The sequence below is a fragment of the Cherax quadricarinatus genome, chromosome 19 (genome assembly GCF_038502225.1).
Source record: "Cherax quadricarinatus isolate ZL_2023a chromosome 19, ASM3850222v1, whole genome shotgun sequence".
Lineage (NCBI taxonomy): Eukaryota > Metazoa > Arthropoda > Malacostraca > Decapoda > Parastacidae > Cherax > Cherax quadricarinatus.
In genome coordinates this window covers 50,028,081-50,049,276 of record NC_091310.1, presented here as the reverse complement: position 1 = coordinate 50,049,276, position 21,196 = coordinate 50,028,081, and the positions used below count along the sequence as shown (strand labels likewise).

Sequence of the window (21,196 nt, the reverse complement as noted above, 5' to 3'; positions counted from 1 at the left end):
ATCACCAGATCTTCAATAAAGGTAAGTGTCATGTATTCTATTCTTAGTAGAGTAGTAATTGTGCATGTCTTCTTTAGTTTGTGTGTATTAAAATTAATATTTCATGTGGTAAAAAAATTTTTTTCATACTTTGGGGTGTTAGGAACGGATAAATTTGATTTCCATTATTTCTTATGGGGAAAATTAATTTGGCTAACGATAATTTCGGCTTACGATGAGCTCTCAGGAACGGATTAATATTGTAAGGCGGGGGCCCACTGTATACTCATAAATTCTAGCGGCTTCAAATCAAGCAGGGGAAAGCTGGTAGGCCCACATGTGAGAGAATGGGTCTGTGTGGTCAGTGTACACCAAATAAAAAAAATCCTGCAGCACGCAGTGCATAATTAGAAAAAAAAAACTCCGACAGTTTTTTAATTAAAATGCCGACTTTGTGGTCTATTTTCATGTAGTATTTATGGTTGTATTCTCATTTTCTTGGTCTCATTTGATAGAATGGAAAACATATTATAGAAATAGAGGTGATTTTGATTGGTTTTACTATAAAAAGAACCTGGAAATGGAGCTCAAAGTAGGGGAAATGTTTGATTTATGCTGATGTTCAAAAGCAAACAAATGATGTCATTGTCCAATAAATGTCTAACTAGCCATTCTAATATGCAGTCATGAATGGGTTGACATTATCTGTACAATTATTACAGTATTGCAGTAGTCTGCATAACAGTAGATCTTCTATTTTTTGTTTGAATAAAAATTCAAAATAGAAAGCAAGAGTAATATCAGAGGGGCCTGGAGACGTGACTGATGAACAAAGAAAATGTTATTTTAGAGCCAGGAATGTCTGCATTGTTCATTCTGGACCTTATTTTGAAATTGTCATATTTTTTAATTTTCATGAAATTGGCCAAATTGCAAATTTCTGACCACGTTATTGGGTAGTTGAAATCGGTAAATGGGCAGTTTCTTGTACTCAATCGATAGAAAAAATGGAGTTCTAAAGAAATAGCTATGAGTTTGGTCGACTGGAACAATGGAATTAGCTGAAAATAGGGCTCATAGTGGGCGAAATCGCCGATTTGTAAATATCGCCGAGGTCGCTAACTTCAGGAGAGCGTAATTCCGTCAGTTTTCCATCAAATTTCGTTTTTTTTTTTTTTTTGTCATTACAATCGGGAAAAGATTCTCTATTGTTTCATAAGAATTTTTTTTTTTTTTTTTTTTTTTTAACCCTTTCAGGGTCCGTCCCGTAGATCTACGGCTTTACGGTGAGTGTCCAAACCGTAGATCTACGCCATGAGCTCAGCTCACTCTGATAATCTGTGAGTGGTACATTTGGGCCTAGATATGAGAGAATACATCTATGTGGTATGTGTGCACCACATAAAACAGATCCTGCAGCACGCTGTGTACAATGAGAGAAAAAAAACTGAAATCATGATTTTTCGATTAAAACGGCAACTTTGCAGTGTTTTTTCGTATGTTTTTTATAGTTGTATTTGCGATTTCTTGGTCTCATTTGATAGAATGGAAGACATATTACAGAAACAGAGATGATTTTGATTGGTTTTAGTACTGGAAATGGCTTGAAACTGAGCTCAAAGTAGCGGAAATGTTAAATTTTTGCCGATATTCAAGAGTAAACAAACGACCTCACACGTCTAATACACGTCAGCTGGTGGGTCTAATATACATTCACAAATATGGTGATGATATTTATACAATTATTACAGTATTGCATAACAGTAAATCTTCTATTTTTTGGTGTGAATAAAAATTCATTATGTGAATAAAAAATCAAAATGGAATTTATTTGTAAAGCCTCAAAACATAACTAATGAACAGGGGAAATGTTAGTTTAGTGCCAGGAATGCCTACATTGTTTATTCTGGACCCTATTTTGAAATTGGAATATTTTGAACTTTGTGTTAAATTGGCCAAATTAACAATTTCCGATCACTTTATTTTGTAGTTGAAACAGTTGACTTGGCGATTTCTTGTGCTCAATCGATAGAATAGAAGTAATACTAGTGAAATAGCTAAGAATTTGGTTGATTGGAATAATGTAATTGGCCTAAAATGGGAGTCAAAGTCAGCAAAATCGCCAATTCGTAAATATCGCTGACACATCAAAATTCGCGAGAGCATAATTTCGTCAATTTTCCACCAAATTTCGTACTTTTTGTTTTATTACCTTCACAAAAAGATTCTCTACGATTTCATAAGAAAAAATAAAAATTTTTTTTGAAAATTCTTGGACACTGGTGCGTGACTCCAGATTTGGGCCTTGGACCCTGAAAGGGTTAAATTTTGTGACACTAGGAGACACTTCAGGATTGGGGGTTGCGACAGTCAAGGGGTTAAATAGGTAAAAAAAAAGTCATAGTCAAAATATCCAGTTCAAAGGACATAATCAGATTCTGAAGCAAGTTTAAGAAGAGAAATGGACTGCTGCTGTGGGAAAACCTTTTCCCTTCTACCCGACTTTCTTCAGTTGATAGATACTGTGAAGAAGGTCAGTAACCTAAGCATTTGTTTCTAATAATATTTGCATCTTTCTTTACAGATCCCTGCCATTGACTGGAGCCTCACAACTGACAGAGTTCTGGTGATGGAGTTTTGTGAAGGAGGTCAAGTCAATGACCGCAACTATATGATTACTCAAGGCATAAATACGAACGAGGTTTCTGAAAAGATTGGTAAATTGTATTCGGAAATGATATTTGTTAATGGTTATGTTCATTGTGACCCACACCCAGGCAATGTACTTGTTAAGAAAGTTAACAATGAAGCCCAGATTATTCTTCTGGATCACGGCCTCTATACAGTGAGTTTATCAAGTAATATCAGGGATGTTATCTTGGCAGGGAAACAGGCTATAATATCTGAAGCATCACATATACAACAAGTCTTTAAATTTCACCTTTAGTTTTTAAACACCTTACAGTGACACTAGTGTAGCATACAATATTGTATCTTGAAGCTGTGTAGGATAATCGATGATTGAACTCCACAACTATACAAATACAAATACAAACTTTTATTTCCTTGCAAGTTTACATTGAGATTGTGTAATTACAATAATGAGTTGCAGTACAAAGAGAGCCACTATCATGCCACAGCATTATGGGCAGACTAAATTTAATGGCTTACAGACTACTTTAAACTAGTTGCAGAGATTGGTGGATGAATTTGGTAGGGTGTGCAAAAGAAGAAAATTAAAGGTGAATACAGGAAAGAGTAAGGTTATGAGGATAACAAAAAGATTAGGTGATGAAAGATTGAATATCAGATTGGAGGGAGAGAGTATGGAGGAGGTGAATGTATTCAGATATTTGGGAGTGGACGTGTCAGCGGATGGGTCTATGAAAGATGAGGTGAATCATAGAATTGATGAGGGGAAAAGAGTGAGTGGTGCACTTAAGAGTCTGTGGAGACAAAGAACTTTGTCCTTGGAGGCAAAGAGGGGAATGTATGAGAGTATAGTTTTACCAACGCTCTTATATGGGTGTGAGGCATGGGTGATGAATGTTGCAGCGAGGAGAAGGCTGGAGGCAGTGGAGATGTCATGTCTGAGGGCAATGTGTGGTGTGAATATAATGCAGAGAATTCGTAGTTTGGAAGTTAGGAGGAGGTGCGGGATTACCAAAACTGTTGTCCAGAGGACTGAGGAAGGGTTGTTGAGGTGGTTCGGACATGTAGAGAGAATGGAGCGAAACAGAATGACTTCAAGAGTGTATCAGTCTGTAGTGGAAGGAAGGCGGGGTAGGGGTCGGCCTAGGAAAGGTTGGAGAGAGGGGGTAAAGGAGGTTTTGTGTGCGAGGGGCTTGGACTTCCAGCAGGCATGCGTGAGCGTGTTTGATAGGAGTGAATGGAGACAAATGGTTTTTAATACTTGACGTGCTGTTGGAGTGTGAGCAAAGTAACATTTATGAAGGGGTTCAGGGAAACTGGCAGGCCGGACTTGAGTCCTGGAGATGGGAAGTACAGTGCCTGCACTCTGAAGGAGGGGTGTTAATGTTGCAGTTTAAAAACTGTAGTGTAAAGCACCCTTCTGGCAAGACAGTGATGGAGTGAATGATGGTGAAAGTTTTTCTTTTTCGGGCCACCCTGCCTTGGTGGGAATCGGCCAGTGTGATAATGATAATAATAATAAAATTGATCATAGTCTTTTTTTAAGTTGTGCATCTGTTTTTATTTATAGCTGACAGTAAGTTTACTCAAATTACAATCTGGGGATATTACATTGGAACAAGTTGAAAGTATTTTGTAGGTTGTGTATATCAATAGTAAATTTTTTTTTTCCAACAAACTGGCCGTATCCCACCAAGGCAGGGTGGCCCAAAAAGAAAAGCGAAAGTTTCTCTTTTTAAATTTAGTAATTTATACAGGAGAAGGGGTTACTAGCCCCTTGCTCCCGGCATTTTAGTCACCTCTTACAACACGGATGGCTTACGGAGGAAGAATTCTGTTCCACTTCCCCATGGAGATAAGAGGAAATAAACAAGAACAAGAAATAGAAAGAAAATAGAAGAAAACCCAGAGGGGTGTGTATATATATGCTCGTACATGTATGTTTAGTGTGACCTAAGTGTAAGTAGAAGTAGCAAGACGTACCTGAAATCTTGCATATTTATGAGACAGAAAAACGGACACCAGCAATCCTACCATCATGTAAAACAATTACAGGCTTTTGTTTTACACTCACTTGGCAGAATGGTAGTACCTCCCTGGGCAGTTGCTGTCTACCAACCTACTACCTAAAATCAATAGTAAATATTTAAATTATATTATGGGAATATCACAGTGAGCATTGTTGAAAGTAGTTTACAGTGTGAGAATGCTACAATTTGGTGTAAGGCAGCATTGTTTTGGGCAGGTATTTATCCTACAGTGTAGTATTAAGTAATGTATGAACTTTGGGTATCTAATTTTGAAGTGTTTAGATTTAGGCAATTGGGTGATTTTTTGGTAAAGTTAAGTATTGAGTATTTAGTTTAGGGTGAGTAGGTGGTTTTTGAGAAGAATGTTAAATTGATGTTCAGACCTCGTTACTTTAGTATTTTCTGGTAATGTATTCCAAGTTTTGGGGCCCTTTATGTGCATAGAGTTCTTACACAGTGTGATATGGACACGGGGTATATCGAAAAGTGATCTGTCTTGTGTTATGGTCGTGTGTCCTGTTAAGGTTGGTGAGGAGAAGTTTGAGTGGAGGGTTTATGTTTAAGTGTAGGCATAAGAATAAGTATGCATGTTCTTTACGGCGAGTAGTTTTAGACTTAAATATTGGTTGAGTATGCTGTCTGGAGTGGGAATTTGTTATCATTCTGACTGCAGCCTTTTGCTGGGTTATTAATGGTCTTAGGTGATTTAATGTTGTTGATCCCCATGCACACATTCCATAGGTGAGATAAGGGCAGATGAGTGCAAGGAGAGCTGATTGTGGAACATAGTACCGTATCTTTGATAGTATGCCTACTCTCTTAGAGATTTTCTTGGAAATCTGTTGTATATGTGTCTGGAATTTGAGGCTACTGTCAGGGTGGATTCCTAGGAATTTTCCCTCTGAGTCTTGTGATGGGTGATCCATTTAGCGCTATGTTAAGTGGAACATTTGTGGCTCTGTTTCCAAACTGAATGAAATAGGTTTTGTCAGTATTGAGAGTAAACTTATTTGTCATCATCCAGGTAGTTATTTTCTGCAATTCAGCATTAACAGTGTTGGCCAGTATGACTGGGTTTGGATGAGAGAAGACGTATGTAGTGTCATCTGCAAATATGGGTTTGAGTGGTTGTGATGCATTTGGTAGGTCATTGATGTAAATGAGAAAGAGGAGTGGGCCAAGGACCCCGACTGTAATTGGTTGAGTGGAAGAGTTAGCTCCATTTGTGTACACATATTGGCTTCTGTTACTAAGGTATGACTTTAGGTAGTTGAGGGAGTGCCCTCTTATACCATAGTGTGTTAATTTAATGTGCAGCAAATCGTGGTCGACTGTATCAAAAGTTTTACATAAATCAATGAAGATACCCAGAGGGACTTCTTTCTTCTCGAGAGCAGTATATATTAGTTCAAGCATGTGTATAATAGCATCATTTGTGCTTTTATTAGTCCTGAATCCCAACTGACAGGGATTGAGTATGTTGTGTGAGACGAGGTAGGAATAGATCTGCCTGTGAATTAATTTTTCAAAGATTTTAGAGAGCATAGGTAAGTTAGATATTGGTCTATAGTTATTCAAGCCTGTTTGATCTCCTCCTTTGTGGATCGGGGTGACTCTCACTATCTTGAGAATTGATGGGAAGGTAGAGGATTTGATGGATTTGTTAAAGAGTGTTGCAATAATTAGTGAAAGTACTTCAGAACCTTTTTTTGTACATAAAAGGTGGTAAGTTATTTATATCTCCTACCTTATTTTTTAAGGGTGTTGATGATGAGCGAGACTTCTGTTGGGTTGGTTGGAGCTAGGAATAGTGTATTCAGGTAGGTGCCTGTGAGGTAGTCTGATGGACGGGTGTTTGAACTTGGGATTTTGCTCGCTAGATTCTTTCCTGTGGTGGAGACGAAAACATTGAGTCTGTTTGCTGTTTCAGTTGGTGGGAGTAGGGGTTAGGTAAGACACATAGGCAACAGTTAGGCAACTTTATTCCGAAACGTTTCGCCTACACAGTAGGCTTCTTCAGTCGAATACAGAAAGTAGGCAGGAACAGTAGAGAAGACGATGTAATCAGTCCATCACCCTTAAAGTCGTAGAATTTGAGGTTGTCAGTCCCTCGGCCTGGAGAAGTTCAGTTCCATAGTCAGGAACTATCTGAAGATCAAGCGACAGTGCGGAGACTTAAATACTGTCGGAAGGAGAGGTGCAGAGTAGTAGTAGTAGTAGTGAGAATGTAACCACTGAAAGGTCAGGTCCCTCTCAGATCCAACAATTCTCACTTGAAAAGTTTGTCCAAGGTGTTTTCTGTATCAAGATGCTATGTGTTGCAGTGTCTGACAAGATGAACATCAAAATGGTATACAATACCGACAGGTTGGTAGGTAAGACACATAGGCAACAGTTAGGCAACTTTATTCCGAAACGTTTCGCCTACACAGTAGGCTTCTTCAGTCGAATACAGAAAGTAGGCAGGAACAGTAGAGAAGACGATGTAATCAGTCCATCACCCTTAAAGTCGTAGAATTTGAGGTTGTCAGTCCCTCGGCCTGGAGAAGTTCAGTTCCATAGTCAGGAACTATCTGAAGATCAAGCGACAGTGCGGAGACTTAAATACTGTCGGAAGGAGAGGTGCAGAGTAGTAGTAGTAGTGAGAATGTAACCACTGAAAGGTCAGGTCCCTCTCAGATCCAACAATTCTCACTTGAAAAGTTTGTCCAAGGTGTTTTCTGTATCAAGATGCTATGTGTTGCAGTGTCTGACAAGATGAACATCAAAATGGTATACAATACCGACAGGTTGGTAGGTAAGACACATAGGCAACAGTTAGGCAACTTTATTCCGAAACGTTTCGCCTACACAGTAGGCTTCTTCAGTCGAATACAGAAAGTAGGCAGGAACAGTAGAGAAGACGATGTAATCAGTCCATCACCCTTAAAGTCGTAGAATTTGAGGTTGTCAGTCCCTCGGCCTGGAGAAGTTCAGTTCCATAGTCAGGAACTATCTGAAGATCAAGCGACAGTGCGGAGACTTAAATACTGTCGGAAGGAGAGGTGCAGAGTAGTAGTAGTAGTGAGAATGTAACCACTGAAAGGTCAGGTCCCTCTCAGATCCAACAATTCTCACTTGAAAAGTTTGTCCAAGGTGTTTTCTGTATCAAGATGCTATGTGTTGCAGTGTCTGACAAGATGAACATCAAAATGGTATACAATACCGACAGGTTGGTAGGTAAGACACATAGGCAACAGTTAGGCAACTTTATTCCGAAACGTTTCGCCTACACAGTAGGCTTCTTCAGTCGAATACAGAAAGTAGGCAGGAACAGTAGAGAAGACGATGTAATCAGTCCATCACCCTTAAAGTCGTAGAATTTGAGGTTGTCAGTCCCTCGGCCTGGAGAAGTTCAGTTCCATAGTCAGGAACTATCTGAAGATCAAGCGACAGTGCGGAGACTTAAATACTGTCGGAAGGAGAGGTGCAGAGTAGTAGTAGTAGTGAGAATGTAACCACTGAAAGGTCAGGTCCCTCTCAGATCCAACAATTCTCACTTGAAAAGTTTGTCCAAGGTGTTTTCTGTATCAAGATGCTATGTGTTGCAGTGTCTGACAAGATGAACATCAAAATGGTATACAATACCGACAGGTTGGTAGGTAAGACACATAGGCAACAGTTAGGCAACTTTATTCCGAAACGTTTCGCCTACACAGTAGGCTTCTTCAGTCGAATACAGAAAGTAGGCAGGAACAGTAGAGAAGACGATGTAATCAGTCCATCACCCTTAAAGTCGTAGAATTTGAGGTTGTCAGTCCCTCGGCCTGGAGAAGTTCAGTTCCATAGTCAGGAACTATCTGAAGATCAAGCGACAGTGCGGAGACTTAAATACTGTCGGAAGGAGAGGTGCAGAGTAGTAGTAGTAGTGAGAATGTAACCACTGAAAGGTCAGGTCCCTCTCAGATCCAACAATTCTCACTTGAAAAGTTTGTCCAAGGTGTTTTCTGTATCAAGATGCTATGTGTTGCAGTGTCTGACAAGATGAACATCAAAATGGTATACAATACCGACAGGTTGGTAGGTAAGACACATAGGCAACAGTTAGGCAACTTTATTCCGAAACGTTTCGCCTACACAGTAGGCTTCTTCAGTAGAGGGACCTGACCTTTCAGTAGTTACATTCTCACTACTACTACTACTCTCTCACGACAGTATTTAAGTCTCCGCACTGTCGCTTGATCTTCAGATAGTTCCTGACTATGGAACTGAACTTCTCCAGGCCGAGGGACTGACAACCTCAAATTCTACGACTTTAAGGGTGATGGACTGATTACATCGTCTTCTCTACTGTTCCTGCCTACTTTCTGTATTCGACTGAAGAAGCCTACTGTGTAGGCGAAACGTTTCGGAATAAAGTTGCCTAACTGTTGCCTATGTGTCTTACCTACCAACCTGTCGGTATTGTATACCATTTTGATGTTCATCTTGTCAGACACTGCAACACATAGCATCTTGATACAGAAAACACCTTGGACAAACTTTTCAAGTGAGAATTGTTGGATCTGAGAGGGACCTGACCTTTCAGTGGTTACATTCTCACTACTACTACTACTCTGCACCTCTCCTTCCGACAGTATTTAAGTCTCCGCACTGTCGCTTGATCTTCAGATAGTTCCTGACTATGGAACTGAACTTCTCCAGGCCGAGGGACTGACAACCTCAAATTCTACGACTTTAAGGGTGATGGACTGATTACATCGTCTTCTCTACTGTTCCTGCCTACTTTCTGTATTCGACTGAAGAAGCCTACTGTGTAGGCGAAACGTTTCGGAATAAAGTTGCCTAACTGTTGCCTATGTGTCTTACCTACCAACCTGTCGGTATTGTATACCATTTTGATGTTCATCTTGTCAGACACTGCAACACATAGCATCTTGATACAGAAAACACCTTGGACAAACTTTTCAAGTGAGAATTGTTGGATCTGAGAGGGACCTGACCTTTCAGTGGTTACATTCTCACTACTACTACTACTCTGCACCTCTCCTTCCGACAGTATTTAAGTCTCCGCACTGTCGCTTGATCTTCAGATAGTTCCTGACTATGGAACTGAACTTCTCCAGGCCGAGGGACTGACAACCTCAAATTCTACGACTTTAAGGGTGATGGACTGATTACATCGTCTTCTCTACTGTTCCTGCCTACTTTCTGTATTCGACTGAAGAAGCCTACTGTGTAGGCGAAACGTTTCGGAATAAAGTTGCCTAACTGTTGCCTATGTGTCTTACCTACCAACCTGTCGGTATTGTATACCATTTTGATGTTCATCTTGTCAGACACTGCAACACATAGCATCTTGATACAGAAAACACCTTGGACAAACTTTTCAAGTGAGAATTGTTGGATCTGAGAGGGACCTGACCTTTCAGTGGTTACATTCTCACTACTACTACTACTCTGCACCTCTCCTTCCGACAGTATTTAAGTCTCCGCACTGTCGCTTGATCTTCAGATAGTTCCTGACTATGGAACTGAACTTCTCCAGGCCGAGGGACTGACAACCTCAAATTCTACGACTTTAAGGGTGATGGACTGATTACATCGTCTTCTCTACTGTTCCTGCCTACTTTCTGTATTCGACTGAAGAAGCCTACTGTGTAGGCGAAACGTTTCGGAATAAAGTTGCCTAACTGTTGCCTATGTGTCTTACCTACCAACCTGTCGGTATTGTATACCATTTTGATGTTCATCTTGTCAGACACTGCAACACATAGCATCTTGATACAGAAAACACCTTGGACAAACTTTTCAAGTGAGAATTGTTGGATCTGAGAGGGACCTGACCTTTCAGTGGTTACATTCTCACTACTACTACTACTCTGCACCTCTCCTTCCGACAGTATTTAAGTCTCCGCACTGTCGCTTGATCTTCAGATAGTTCCTGACTATGGAACTGAACTTCTCCAGGCCGAGGGACTGACAACCTCAAATTCTACGACTTTAAGGGTGATGGACTGATTACATCGTCTTCTCTACTGTTCCTGCCTACTTTCTGTATTCGACTGAAGAAGCCTACTGTGTAGGCGAAACGTTTCGGAATAAAGTTGCCTAACTGTTGCCTATGTGTCTTACCTACCAACCTGTCGGTATTGTATACCATTTTGATGTTCATCTTGTCAGACACTGCAACACATAGCATCTTGATACAGAAAACACCTTGGACAAACTTTTCAAGTGAGAATTGTTGGATCTGAGAGGGACCTGACCTTTCAGTGGTTACATTCTCACTACTACTACTACTCTGCACCTCTCCTTCCGACAGTATTTAAGTCTCCGCACTGTCGCTTGATCTTCAGATAGTTCCTGACTATGGAACTGAACTTCTCCAGGCCGAGGGACTGACAACCTCAAATTCTACGACTTTAAGGGTGATGGACTGATTACATCGTCTTCTCTACTGTTCCTGCCTACTTTCTGTATTCGACTGAAGAAGCCTACTGTGTAGGCGAAACGTTTCGGAATAAAGTTGCCTAACTGTTGCCTATGTGTCTTACCTACCAACCTCTGAGTAGTATATAGCTGTTCCACCTCCTTACTGGTCTGTCCTACAGTTGTGTATGGCTGTGTAACCAGGAATGGCATAGACATCTGTAGTGCCAGGCTTTAGCCAGGTTTCTGTGAGTATGATGACTGACATACTGGAATGAAGGGAATTGAGTAATGCCGTGAGGTCATCGTAATGTTTGCTTAAAGATCTGTTATTGTAATTAAAGATAGTTATGTTATTGTTGACTCTGAGTAATGTCTTTGCTTGGTCTGCTGTATAATAATTACAGTTGCTGTTGGATGCATGTAAGTCATTTAATAAAAGGAATAAGTGGAATAAGAATCTTTCCTCCGTAAGTTATGCGTGTTGTAAAAGTCAACTAAAATGCCGGGAACAATGGGCTAGTAACCCCTTTTCCTGTAATAATTACTAAAAAGAATAAGAAGAAGAAAATTGTCAAGATAAGTTGTGTATCTTTATACGTATATACTTCTAAACTGTTGTATTCTGAGCACCTCTGCAAAAACAGTGATTATGTGTGAGTGAGGTGTAAGTGTTGAATGATGATGAAAGTATTTTCTTTTTGGGGATTTTCTTCCTTTTTGGGTCACCCTGCCTTGGTGGGAGATGGCCGACTTGTTAAAAAAAAAAAATCAGGATCAATGCTTGTAATCATATGATTGAGTGTGATTCTATGACTAGATTTTTTAACAAAGTATTATGCTAAACTTAATATTATGAAACTAAACTTATCTTACTAGCTAATGGATTGCTTCAGGTAGTTTTAAAATTTTTTTAAGAGATACAGTTAACTCTTAATATGGTACAATTTGATGATTTAATATTGAATAGTTGTATTAATAGAGTTTGACAAAGAATGTTTGTTGATTTAGAATAGAAATTTACTGAACACAATAACCTTATTTATACAGCATTTGGAGTTGGTTTAATATTTTTACAATTTTCCTGGTATACAACAGGATGGTTAATGTTATACTGTATGAATAACTAAAGTGTAATGAACACTTGTCACTGCTCAATAATAACCCACATGGAGACAGAAACGCTGTATATTTATTAATTTGCCTTTACAATGAATTTACATGAAGGGTCAGTGTTTATTTTAACCCTTTGAGGGCCGACGAGCCCTCTCCGAGACTCGTTCTCAGGGTCAGCCAAATTTAAAAAAAAAAATAATAATTTTCTCTTATGAAAAGATAGAGAATCTTTTCCCGATCATAATGACACCAAAAGTTTGAAATTTGATGGAAAACTTACGGAATTATGCTCTCGCGAAGTTAGCGGTCTCGGCGATGTTTACGCATCGGTGATTTTGCCCACTTTGAGCCCCATTTTCGGCCAATTCCACTGTACTAGTCGAAAAAAAACATGAATATTTCGCTAGAACTCCATTTTTTCTATCGAATGAGTGCAAGTAACCACCCATTTATCAATTTCAACTATCCAGTACAGTGGTCAGAATTTAGCAATTTTGCCAATTTCACACAAATTTCAAAAGATGCCAATTTCCGAATAGGGTCCAGAATAAACAAGAAAGACATTCCTGGCACTAAAATGACATTTCCTCTGTTCATTAGTCACGTCTCAAGGCCCCTCTTATATTCTTTTGCTTTCCACTTTGAATTTTTATTTTCACAAAAAATAGAAGATTTACTGTTATGCAGACTACTGCATTAGTGTAAAAAATGGTATAAATAATATTGGCACACTTGCGAAAGAATATTAGACTCGCCAGTTGACGTGTATTGGACGCTTGGTGATTTGTTTACTTTTGAACTTTGGTAAAAATCGAACATTTCTGCTACTTTGAGCTCAATTTCAAGGTACTTTTCATTGTAAAACCAGTCAAAATCATCTCAATTTCTGTAATATGTCTTCCATTCTATAAAATGAGACCAAGAAAACTAGAATACACCAATAAATACCATACAAAAATACAGTGCAAAGTTGCTGTTTTATTCCCAAAAAACGGTCAAAGTTTTTTTTTCTCATTATGCACTGTGTGCTGCAGGATTTTTTTTATACTGTGCACACTGACCACATAGACCCATTCTTTCATATGTAGGCCTACCAGCTTTCTCCCACTAGATTTGAGGGTGCTAGAATTTAGGCGTACTAGTACGTCAAAAACCCTGGGTCGTAAGCCGTACTAGAATGGCTGAAACCCTCAAAGGGTTAAATAAGAATCTTGATAATATAATACATGAAAATATTCCATAAACTTCTTAACTAAAAAAATAACACTTTTATGAAGGTTGTTGTGCCATTTAAAAAGTGATGAAGCATATAAGTTTTGTTGTGAAAGGGAATTGTTGTATTACCCAGTGGTAATTTAATTGATATTTAACATGAGTTTTAAAAAAAAAAAAATTTTATAAACATTTTGCCCCATTTGTTTCAGAACCTGACGAGTGACTTCCGGGTCACATACAGCAAATTCTGGCTAAGCATCCTCAATGCAAATCTCAATGAAATTCGACAGTATGGAACAGAATTGGGTGTTGGGGAACTGTATGGGTTGTTTGCATGCATGGTCACTGGACGCTCCTGGAATTCCATTGCAAAGGGTATTGACAAAATGGAAAGATCATCAACAGAGGTTGGTATTATACAATCTGCAGTGCTCGTATGGCCTCATTCATGTAGTAAAGTTAAAATTCTCTCCTTGAGCTCATTCAGGAAGCAAAACCATTTTGAATTTTTTTTTTTTTTTTTGTTAAATGATATTGAATAACAGTTGCATTCACACTGACAGATGCTTCAGTCTTGGCTGTTGTGTAGGGTATATAAAACTCTTTCTGTAAAGTCACTTGACTTTCATCATTCTAATCTACCTATATAAATGCTGCAGCAAGGAGGCACCTGGAAGTAGTGAAGATATCCTGTCTAAGGGCAATGTGTGGTGTAAATATTATGCAGAGAAATTCGTAGTGTGGAAATTAGGAGGTGTGGAGTTACTAAAAGTATTAGTCAGAGGGCTGAAGAGGGGTTGTTGAGGTTGTTTGGTCATTTAGAGAGAATGGAGCAAAGTAGAATGATTTGGAAAATGTATAAATCTGTAGGGGAAGGAAGGTAGAGGTAGGGGTCATCCTCGAAAAGGTTAGAGGGAGGGGGTAAAGGAGGTTTTGTGGGAGAGGGGCTTGGACTTCCAGCAAGTGTGCATGAGCGTGTTAGATAGGAGTGAATGGAGACAAATGGTTTTTGGGACTTAACGAGCTGTTGGAGTGTGAGCAGGGTAATATTTTGTGAAGGGATTTAGGGAAACCAGTTAGCTGGACTTGAGTCCTGGAAATAGGAAGTACAGTGCCTGCACTTTGAAAGGGGTTTGGGATATTGGCAGCTTAGAGTGGCTATCTAAACTGTTGTATCTGGGCACCTCTGCAAAGACAGTGATTATGTATGAGTGATGGTGAAAGTGTTGAATGATAATGAAAGTTTTTTCTTTCTTTTTGGATTTTTCTTTCTTTTGGGTCACCCCTGCCTTAGTGGGAAATGGCTGATGTGTTAAAAATATATATATACGTACAGTGGACCCCCGGATTATGTAGTCATCGGATTTCGTAATGTTTGGAACAGGTAACGTTTTTTTGTCAAAATATTGGCTCAGTGATCATCACTGAATTCAGTAATAGTCATTTGTCCCCAACGTGTCTGCGCGGCCCAAGCAGCCTGACACCATTTACAGCCAGTGTGCCATTATTTATCAGCCAGTGAGGAGAATCCCACGCGTTCATATTATACATTTTGTATTATTCTATTCTTTTTAGTGCTTGCAACTGCTAAATAAGCCACCATGGGCCAAAAGAAAGCTCCTAGTGCCAGCCCTTTGGTAAAGAAGGCGATAAACACGATAGAATTTAAGAAAGAACACACTAGCCAGGGTACTTCCCCACACACACCAGCCAGGGCACTTCCCTACACATCAGCCAGGGTATTTCCCCACACACCAGACAGGGTACTTCCCCACACACGATTTGATTTGAGTGGGACTTGCGCATGAGTAAATAGAATTATCAAAGCTTATTGCTGGGGAAGCATTGAAAATTGGGTTGGGCAAATACGATTCTGTTAGTGGGATGGTTTCTGAAGGACCTGCCTAGTATGGGCCAACAGGTCTTCTGCAGTGTTCCTGCTTTCTTATGTACACCAGCCAGGGTACTTCCCCACAGACACCAACCAGGGCACTTCCCCACTCACCAGCCATGGTACTTACCCACACACCAGACAGGGCACTTCCCCACACACGATTTGATTTGAGTGGGACTTACACATGAGTGAATAGAATTATCAAAGCTTATTGCTTGGGAAGCATTGAAAATTGGGTTGAACATAAGAATGGAGGAACACTGCAGAAGGCCTACTGGCCGATACAAAGCAGGTCCTTATCAAAACGACCCCTACCCAAAGATACCCAAGAATTACTGGTGTTGTGCCAGAGTTGTGGAAGCTGGCTAATGTGGTTCCTATATTCAAATCAGGGGTTAAGTCCATTCCTTCAAATTACCATTCAATAATCCTGACATCTATAGTGGGCAAGTTACTAGAATCAATTATAGCTGACATTATTAGAAGTCACCTTGAAGAACATAACTTGATAAATGAATCTCAGCATGGGTTCACGAGAGGTCGTTCCTGCCTGACAAATTTACTGACGTTCTTCAATAGAACATTTAAGGCAGTAGACAGTGATGAAGAATATGATATTGTTTATTTGGATTTTAGTAAAGCCTTCAATAGAGTACCTCACAAGAGACTCTTAAGAAAAGTGGCAGCTCATGGTATAGGAGGTAAAGTTCTAGCATGAATAGAGGCATGGCTTACCAATAAAAAGCAGAGTTTCGATTAATGGGGTCAAATCTGAATGGGGATTAGTCACTAGTGGCATTCCACAAGGATCAGTTTTAGGCCATCTCTTGTTCATAATTTACATAATGACCTTGATGAAGGATTACGAGTGACATGAGCAAATTTGCTGATGATACAAAGGTAGGCCGTATGATTCATTCTGAGGAGGATAGCAATGAACTCCAGGAGGATTTGGACAAATTAATGTCTTGGTCTGAAAAATGGCAGATAAAGTTCAATGTGGATAAGTGTAAGGTACTAGTCCTTGGTAATGAAAATAACCCTCGAAGCTATAAACTAGGTGAAGTAGAGCTTGATCATACAGAATGTGAAAAAGACTTGGGAGTCACGGTAAGCAGAAACCTGAAGCCAAGACAGCAGTGCCTAAGTGTGTGCAACAATGCTAACAGATTACTTGGATTTATTACAGCTCTGTACATCACCAGTGAGTCCTCATTTAGATTATGCTGCTCAGTTTTGGTCTCCTTACTACAGGATGGATATAGATTCATTAGAGAACATACAGAGAAGAATGACTAAAATGATTTACTGTGTAAGGAACCTCCCGTATGAAGATAGACTTAAAGCCTTAAATCTCCACTCTCTGGAGAGACATAGAATGAGAAAAGATATCATTGAAGTGTATAAGTGGAAGATAGTCATAAACAAAGTAGATATTAATAAAGTACTGAGGGTGTCAAACCAGGTAAGAACCAGAAATAATGGATTTAAGTTGGATAAATTTAGATTTAGATTTTTTTTTTTCAAACAATTTTGCAGAGAATAAAGTATTATTTTGGGGAGAGATCAATAAGTTAAGGAAGCCTGAAGAGCAAATGGACTTAGCAGTTTAAAATGAAAGAAAGTATATGTTAGATGGTAAGGTGGAGATATTGGAAAGCTGGAGAGGATACTTTGACAAGTTGTTGAATGTTAATGATGAAGGAGAGGAGGTGGTTTCATGCATTGGATAGGGAAGGATAACATCATATAGGAGCATGGAGGTGCCTGAGATAGATGTGGGGCAAGTGTTTGAGGCAGTGGATAGAATGCAAGGAGGTAAAGAGGCTGGGATAGATGGAATTAAGACAAAGATATTAAACAAGTGGGGAATATAGGGTTGGAGTGGTTGGCATATTTGTTCAAAATATGCATGAAAGAAGGGAAGCTACCAAAGGATTGGCAGGAGATACCTGTTGAGTTGGAAAAAAAAAAAGACTTGTTGAGTATACCTGGAATAGTATACTGTAGAAGCATTATTGAAAGGGTCAGGGGTAAGACAAAGTAGCATTGCAGAGGAGCAGAGAGGATAAAGGAACTGTAGATGATGTGTATATACGTGAAGCATATATGTGAGCTGTACTTAAATAAGGGTAAAAGGTATTATTTGCATTTATGGCTTTAGAATAAGCATTTGATAGGGTGGATAAGTGAGCTATGTGACAGATGTTGCAGATATATGGAATAGGAGGTAGGTTACTAAAAGCAGTTAAAAAGTTATAATGCAGCAAATGAGGCTCAGGTTAGGGTATATAGGAGGGAGGAAGATTATTTTTCAGTGAAAGCAGGACTTGGACTAGGATGCATGATGTTACCAGCATTGTTTAACATATTTATAGATGGGGTTGCAAAATTAGTGCTAGGGTGTTGGGAAAGGGGTGTGTAATTAAAAAATGTTGGATTCAATGGAAAGAGTTACCACAGTTGCTTTAATGCTGATAACACTTCTTTTGGGGATTCTGAAAGTGAGTTGTAAAGGTTGGCAGATGAATTTGAGATGGTATGTTAAAAAAAGGAAATTGAAAGAAAGCATAGAAAAGAGAAAGGTGATGAGGGTAACAAAAAAATGTAGGCAATGATAGATTGAATATGGTATTGGAAGCATGGAGTATGGAGGAAGTAGATGTAATTAGATATTTGGGAGCAAATATGTCAGCCAGTAGGTCACTGAAACAGAGTGAACCATAGGAGATGAGGATAAAATGTTGGGTGGTGTGTTGTGGTATCTGGAAAGAAAGGTTTATTGAGTGAGGAAAAAATAGGGAATGTGCCAGAGTATAGTTGTATCAACACTTTTATATGGGTAGGAGGGATGGGTTTTTAATATTGCAGGAGAAGGAGGCTAGAGGCAGTGAAGATCTCATGTCTAAGATATCATGCAGAGAAATTGGATTGTAGAAATTAAAAGGCAATGTAGGGGGTTTATCAAGGGTATAATTTAAAGAGGGGTGAGGAGGGGTTGTTGAAGTGGTCTGGGCATGTGGAGAGGGATACGATGATGAAGAGGGTGTATAAATCTGGGGTGGAATGTAGGAGAGTTAGAGATCTTCCCAGGAAAGTTTGTCGGGAGGAAGGGGGGTAAAGGATAATTTTGAGTTTTAGGAGCTAGAGCATCCAACAGACTGTTGTGAGCATGTTACATAGAAGTGAATGGACATTTACATAGACATTTATTAGACATTTTAATAGACTGTTAACCTGACCTATAGCTTGGGTAAATAGTCACTATATACACAAGAAAAATGACAGACCATTGGGCAAAAATGAGGATGTTTGTTAATGGAAATTTTTAACATGCCAGCCATCTCCCACTGAGGTAAGGTGATACGAAAAAGAGGAAACACCTAGGTGGCACCCAAATTGCATCAACCCCACCTCTCTTTTGGAGTGCAGGCACTGTACTTCCCACTTAGAGGACTAAAGTTTGGCTAACTGGTTACTTTGAATCCCTTTATAACTAATACCTTGCTCAAACTCCAACACCACATTAAGTCATAAGAAACACATGCCTTCACACCTATCTGATGTGGTCTCAAGTCTGTTGGATGACCAAGCCTCTGCCACTCAAGATCTTTGCTCCCTCCCTCCAAGTTTTCCTGGGATGACAACTTCCTTTACATTATTACTTACATTTAATTATGAATCACTTCAGAATATCTTGCTTTGTCTCTGAATTTTCTCTTCTTCATTGTTCCTGTGCTTCTTTTTGTGTTTGCTTCCTCTAATAGCAGAAACTAACTGTTTGAGTGTACTGTTATCCTTCACACTGTAAATCTTAGATGTTTAATGATGCAGCAGAGTAATTTATTTTTCCTTTACATCTCAGCTAACATTTGTAGTAGAATTACATGGTAATAGGTGGTAATGTCATTCAAGATTATTTTAGTCATTTGTATTTAAACCCAAAAACTTACTGCATTCATTTTGTTGCCTTCTAAGTTCTTGTATAATAATTAGTTTATACAGCACTTGCATTTACACTATTGATGTTGCAGCAAAATGAGATCAAAGCTAGTGCTGCAAGCTACCTACCACAGATTTCTGCTGTGTTGAATCGTGTTCCTCGTCAGATGCTTCTTATCTTCAAGACCAATGATTTACTTAGGGGCATTGAGTTTTCTCTCAACACACAGGAAAGGTAGTTAAGTATTTTGTAGTTATAACATTTTTATCATCATTCATATTTTTGGAAGTATGAATGCTTTTATGTTTACTGTATTTCAGTTGTAAACAAACATGTTGAAAATGTATCTAGTACTAAAAATGCAGTATAGAGAATAAGTAAAATCTATTTTATGTAGATTCACAAGTAACAACCGTTATTTCTTGCAAAACCCCCCAAAAAAATATTCAGAGGTCATTATTATTCTTAGCTAGGCAAGTTGGGCAGGCAGTTTTGTAGTTGATGTAGCTCAGTTCTATTGAAAGTTGTTAACCCTTAAACTGTCCAAACGTAGATCTATGTTTTCACGCATAGCGCTCCGACCTTGATTTTCTCCATAAGAAAGAGTTTAAAAAAAAAACGTAGATCTACGTTTGGACAGTTTAAGGGTTAATAATAGGAATAAATATTTTTTCAAGCAATCTTAATTACTTCTAAGTATTGAAGAGTATTTCCTTAGTCTTAACCACCTTTTTGTGCTGTAATATATATTGTAATTTTCATGTTTTTAATAGTGTACTATATTTATTTTCTCATTTTTCAGTATGAAGTCATTTATCACAATGTCACGATGTTGCATACGGTCGCTGTTTGCTCACCAGCGCACACTTTGTAAGTCTACTCTTTGCACTGTGAGAGTGAGCATTGCAGAGACCTGGGCACAGTTTAAGATCTCTCTCTACACCCTTTATCTACTATATCTTCACTCAAACCTAGGTAAATATATCCATAAGAAGTGGATGACCAATGAAGGTGGTATTACTTTGAACTACACTTAGAATGTACAAAATCTTGACAGTCTGTATTTACTGACATTCTGGAAATAGTAAGAATGTGCATTCATAGCAATACTCATTATATTGTTTCATTAATTTAATTATGCTTTTTAAATTTTATTTTTAATTTAATGTATTCTTACACAATATATTCATTTGTTTAGTTTTTGTATGATCACCCACATTTTTCCATTCTGTTTTTCAAGTAAAGGAAACACTGTTACGGTAAGCCCTCAATTTAATTGATTAACCCCTTGAGGGTCCATGCCATAGTTCTACAGTTTTGAAGCCAGGGTCAGTGCCGTAGTAGTACATCATGAGCTCAGCTTACTCAGATAAACTGTGGTAAATTTGGGCCTCGATATGAGAGAATGCATCTATATGGTAAGTGTGCCCCATATAAAACAAATCCTGTAGCACACAGTGCATAATGAGAAAAAAAATGTGACCGTGTTTTTGGATTAAAACAGTGGCTTTGCAGTGTATTATTGTATGGTTGTTACAGTTGTATTCGCAGTTTCTTGGTCTTATTTGATAGAATGGAAAATATCTTACAGAAAATAGCTTGAAATTGAGCTCAAAGCAGCGGAAATGTTCGATTTTTGCCGATGTTCAAGACTAAACATATGACATCACTCATCCAATACATGTCAGCTGGTGGGTCTGATGTGCATTCACAAATGCACTAATATTATTTGTACAATCATTACAATATTGCATAACGGTAAATCTTCTTTTTTTTTTTGGTGAATAAAAATTCTTCATGTGAATAAAAAATCAAAATGGAATTCATCTGTAAAGCCTGGAAACATAACTAATAAATAGAGGAAATGTTATTTTAGTGCCAGGAATGCCTGGACCCTATTTTGAAATTTGAATATTTTGAACTTTGTGTGAAATTGGCCAAATTACCAATTTCTGA

At 38.7% G+C, this 21,196-nt stretch overlaps 1 protein-coding gene across 8 annotated transcripts in view; it reads left to right on the top strand.

Moving 5' to 3' along the window:
* The window catches only part of Adck1 (aarF domain containing kinase 1), a 121,499-nt gene that overhangs the window by 45,293 nt on the left and 55,010 nt on the right, over positions 1 to 21,196 (top strand). For all 8 annotated transcript variants that reach the window (XM_070086822.1, XM_053776287.2, XM_053776292.2 and 5 more), the window contains 4 exons: positions 2,564 to 2,824; positions 13,613 to 13,810; positions 19,332 to 19,474; positions 20,043 to 20,215. In XM_070086822.1, the coding sequence (XP_069942923.1) occupies positions 2,564 to 2,824; positions 13,613 to 13,810; positions 19,332 to 19,474; positions 20,043 to 20,215 (775 nt within the window). The remainder of the gene's footprint in view (positions 1 to 2,563; positions 2,825 to 13,612; positions 13,811 to 19,331; positions 19,475 to 20,042; positions 20,216 to 21,196) is intronic.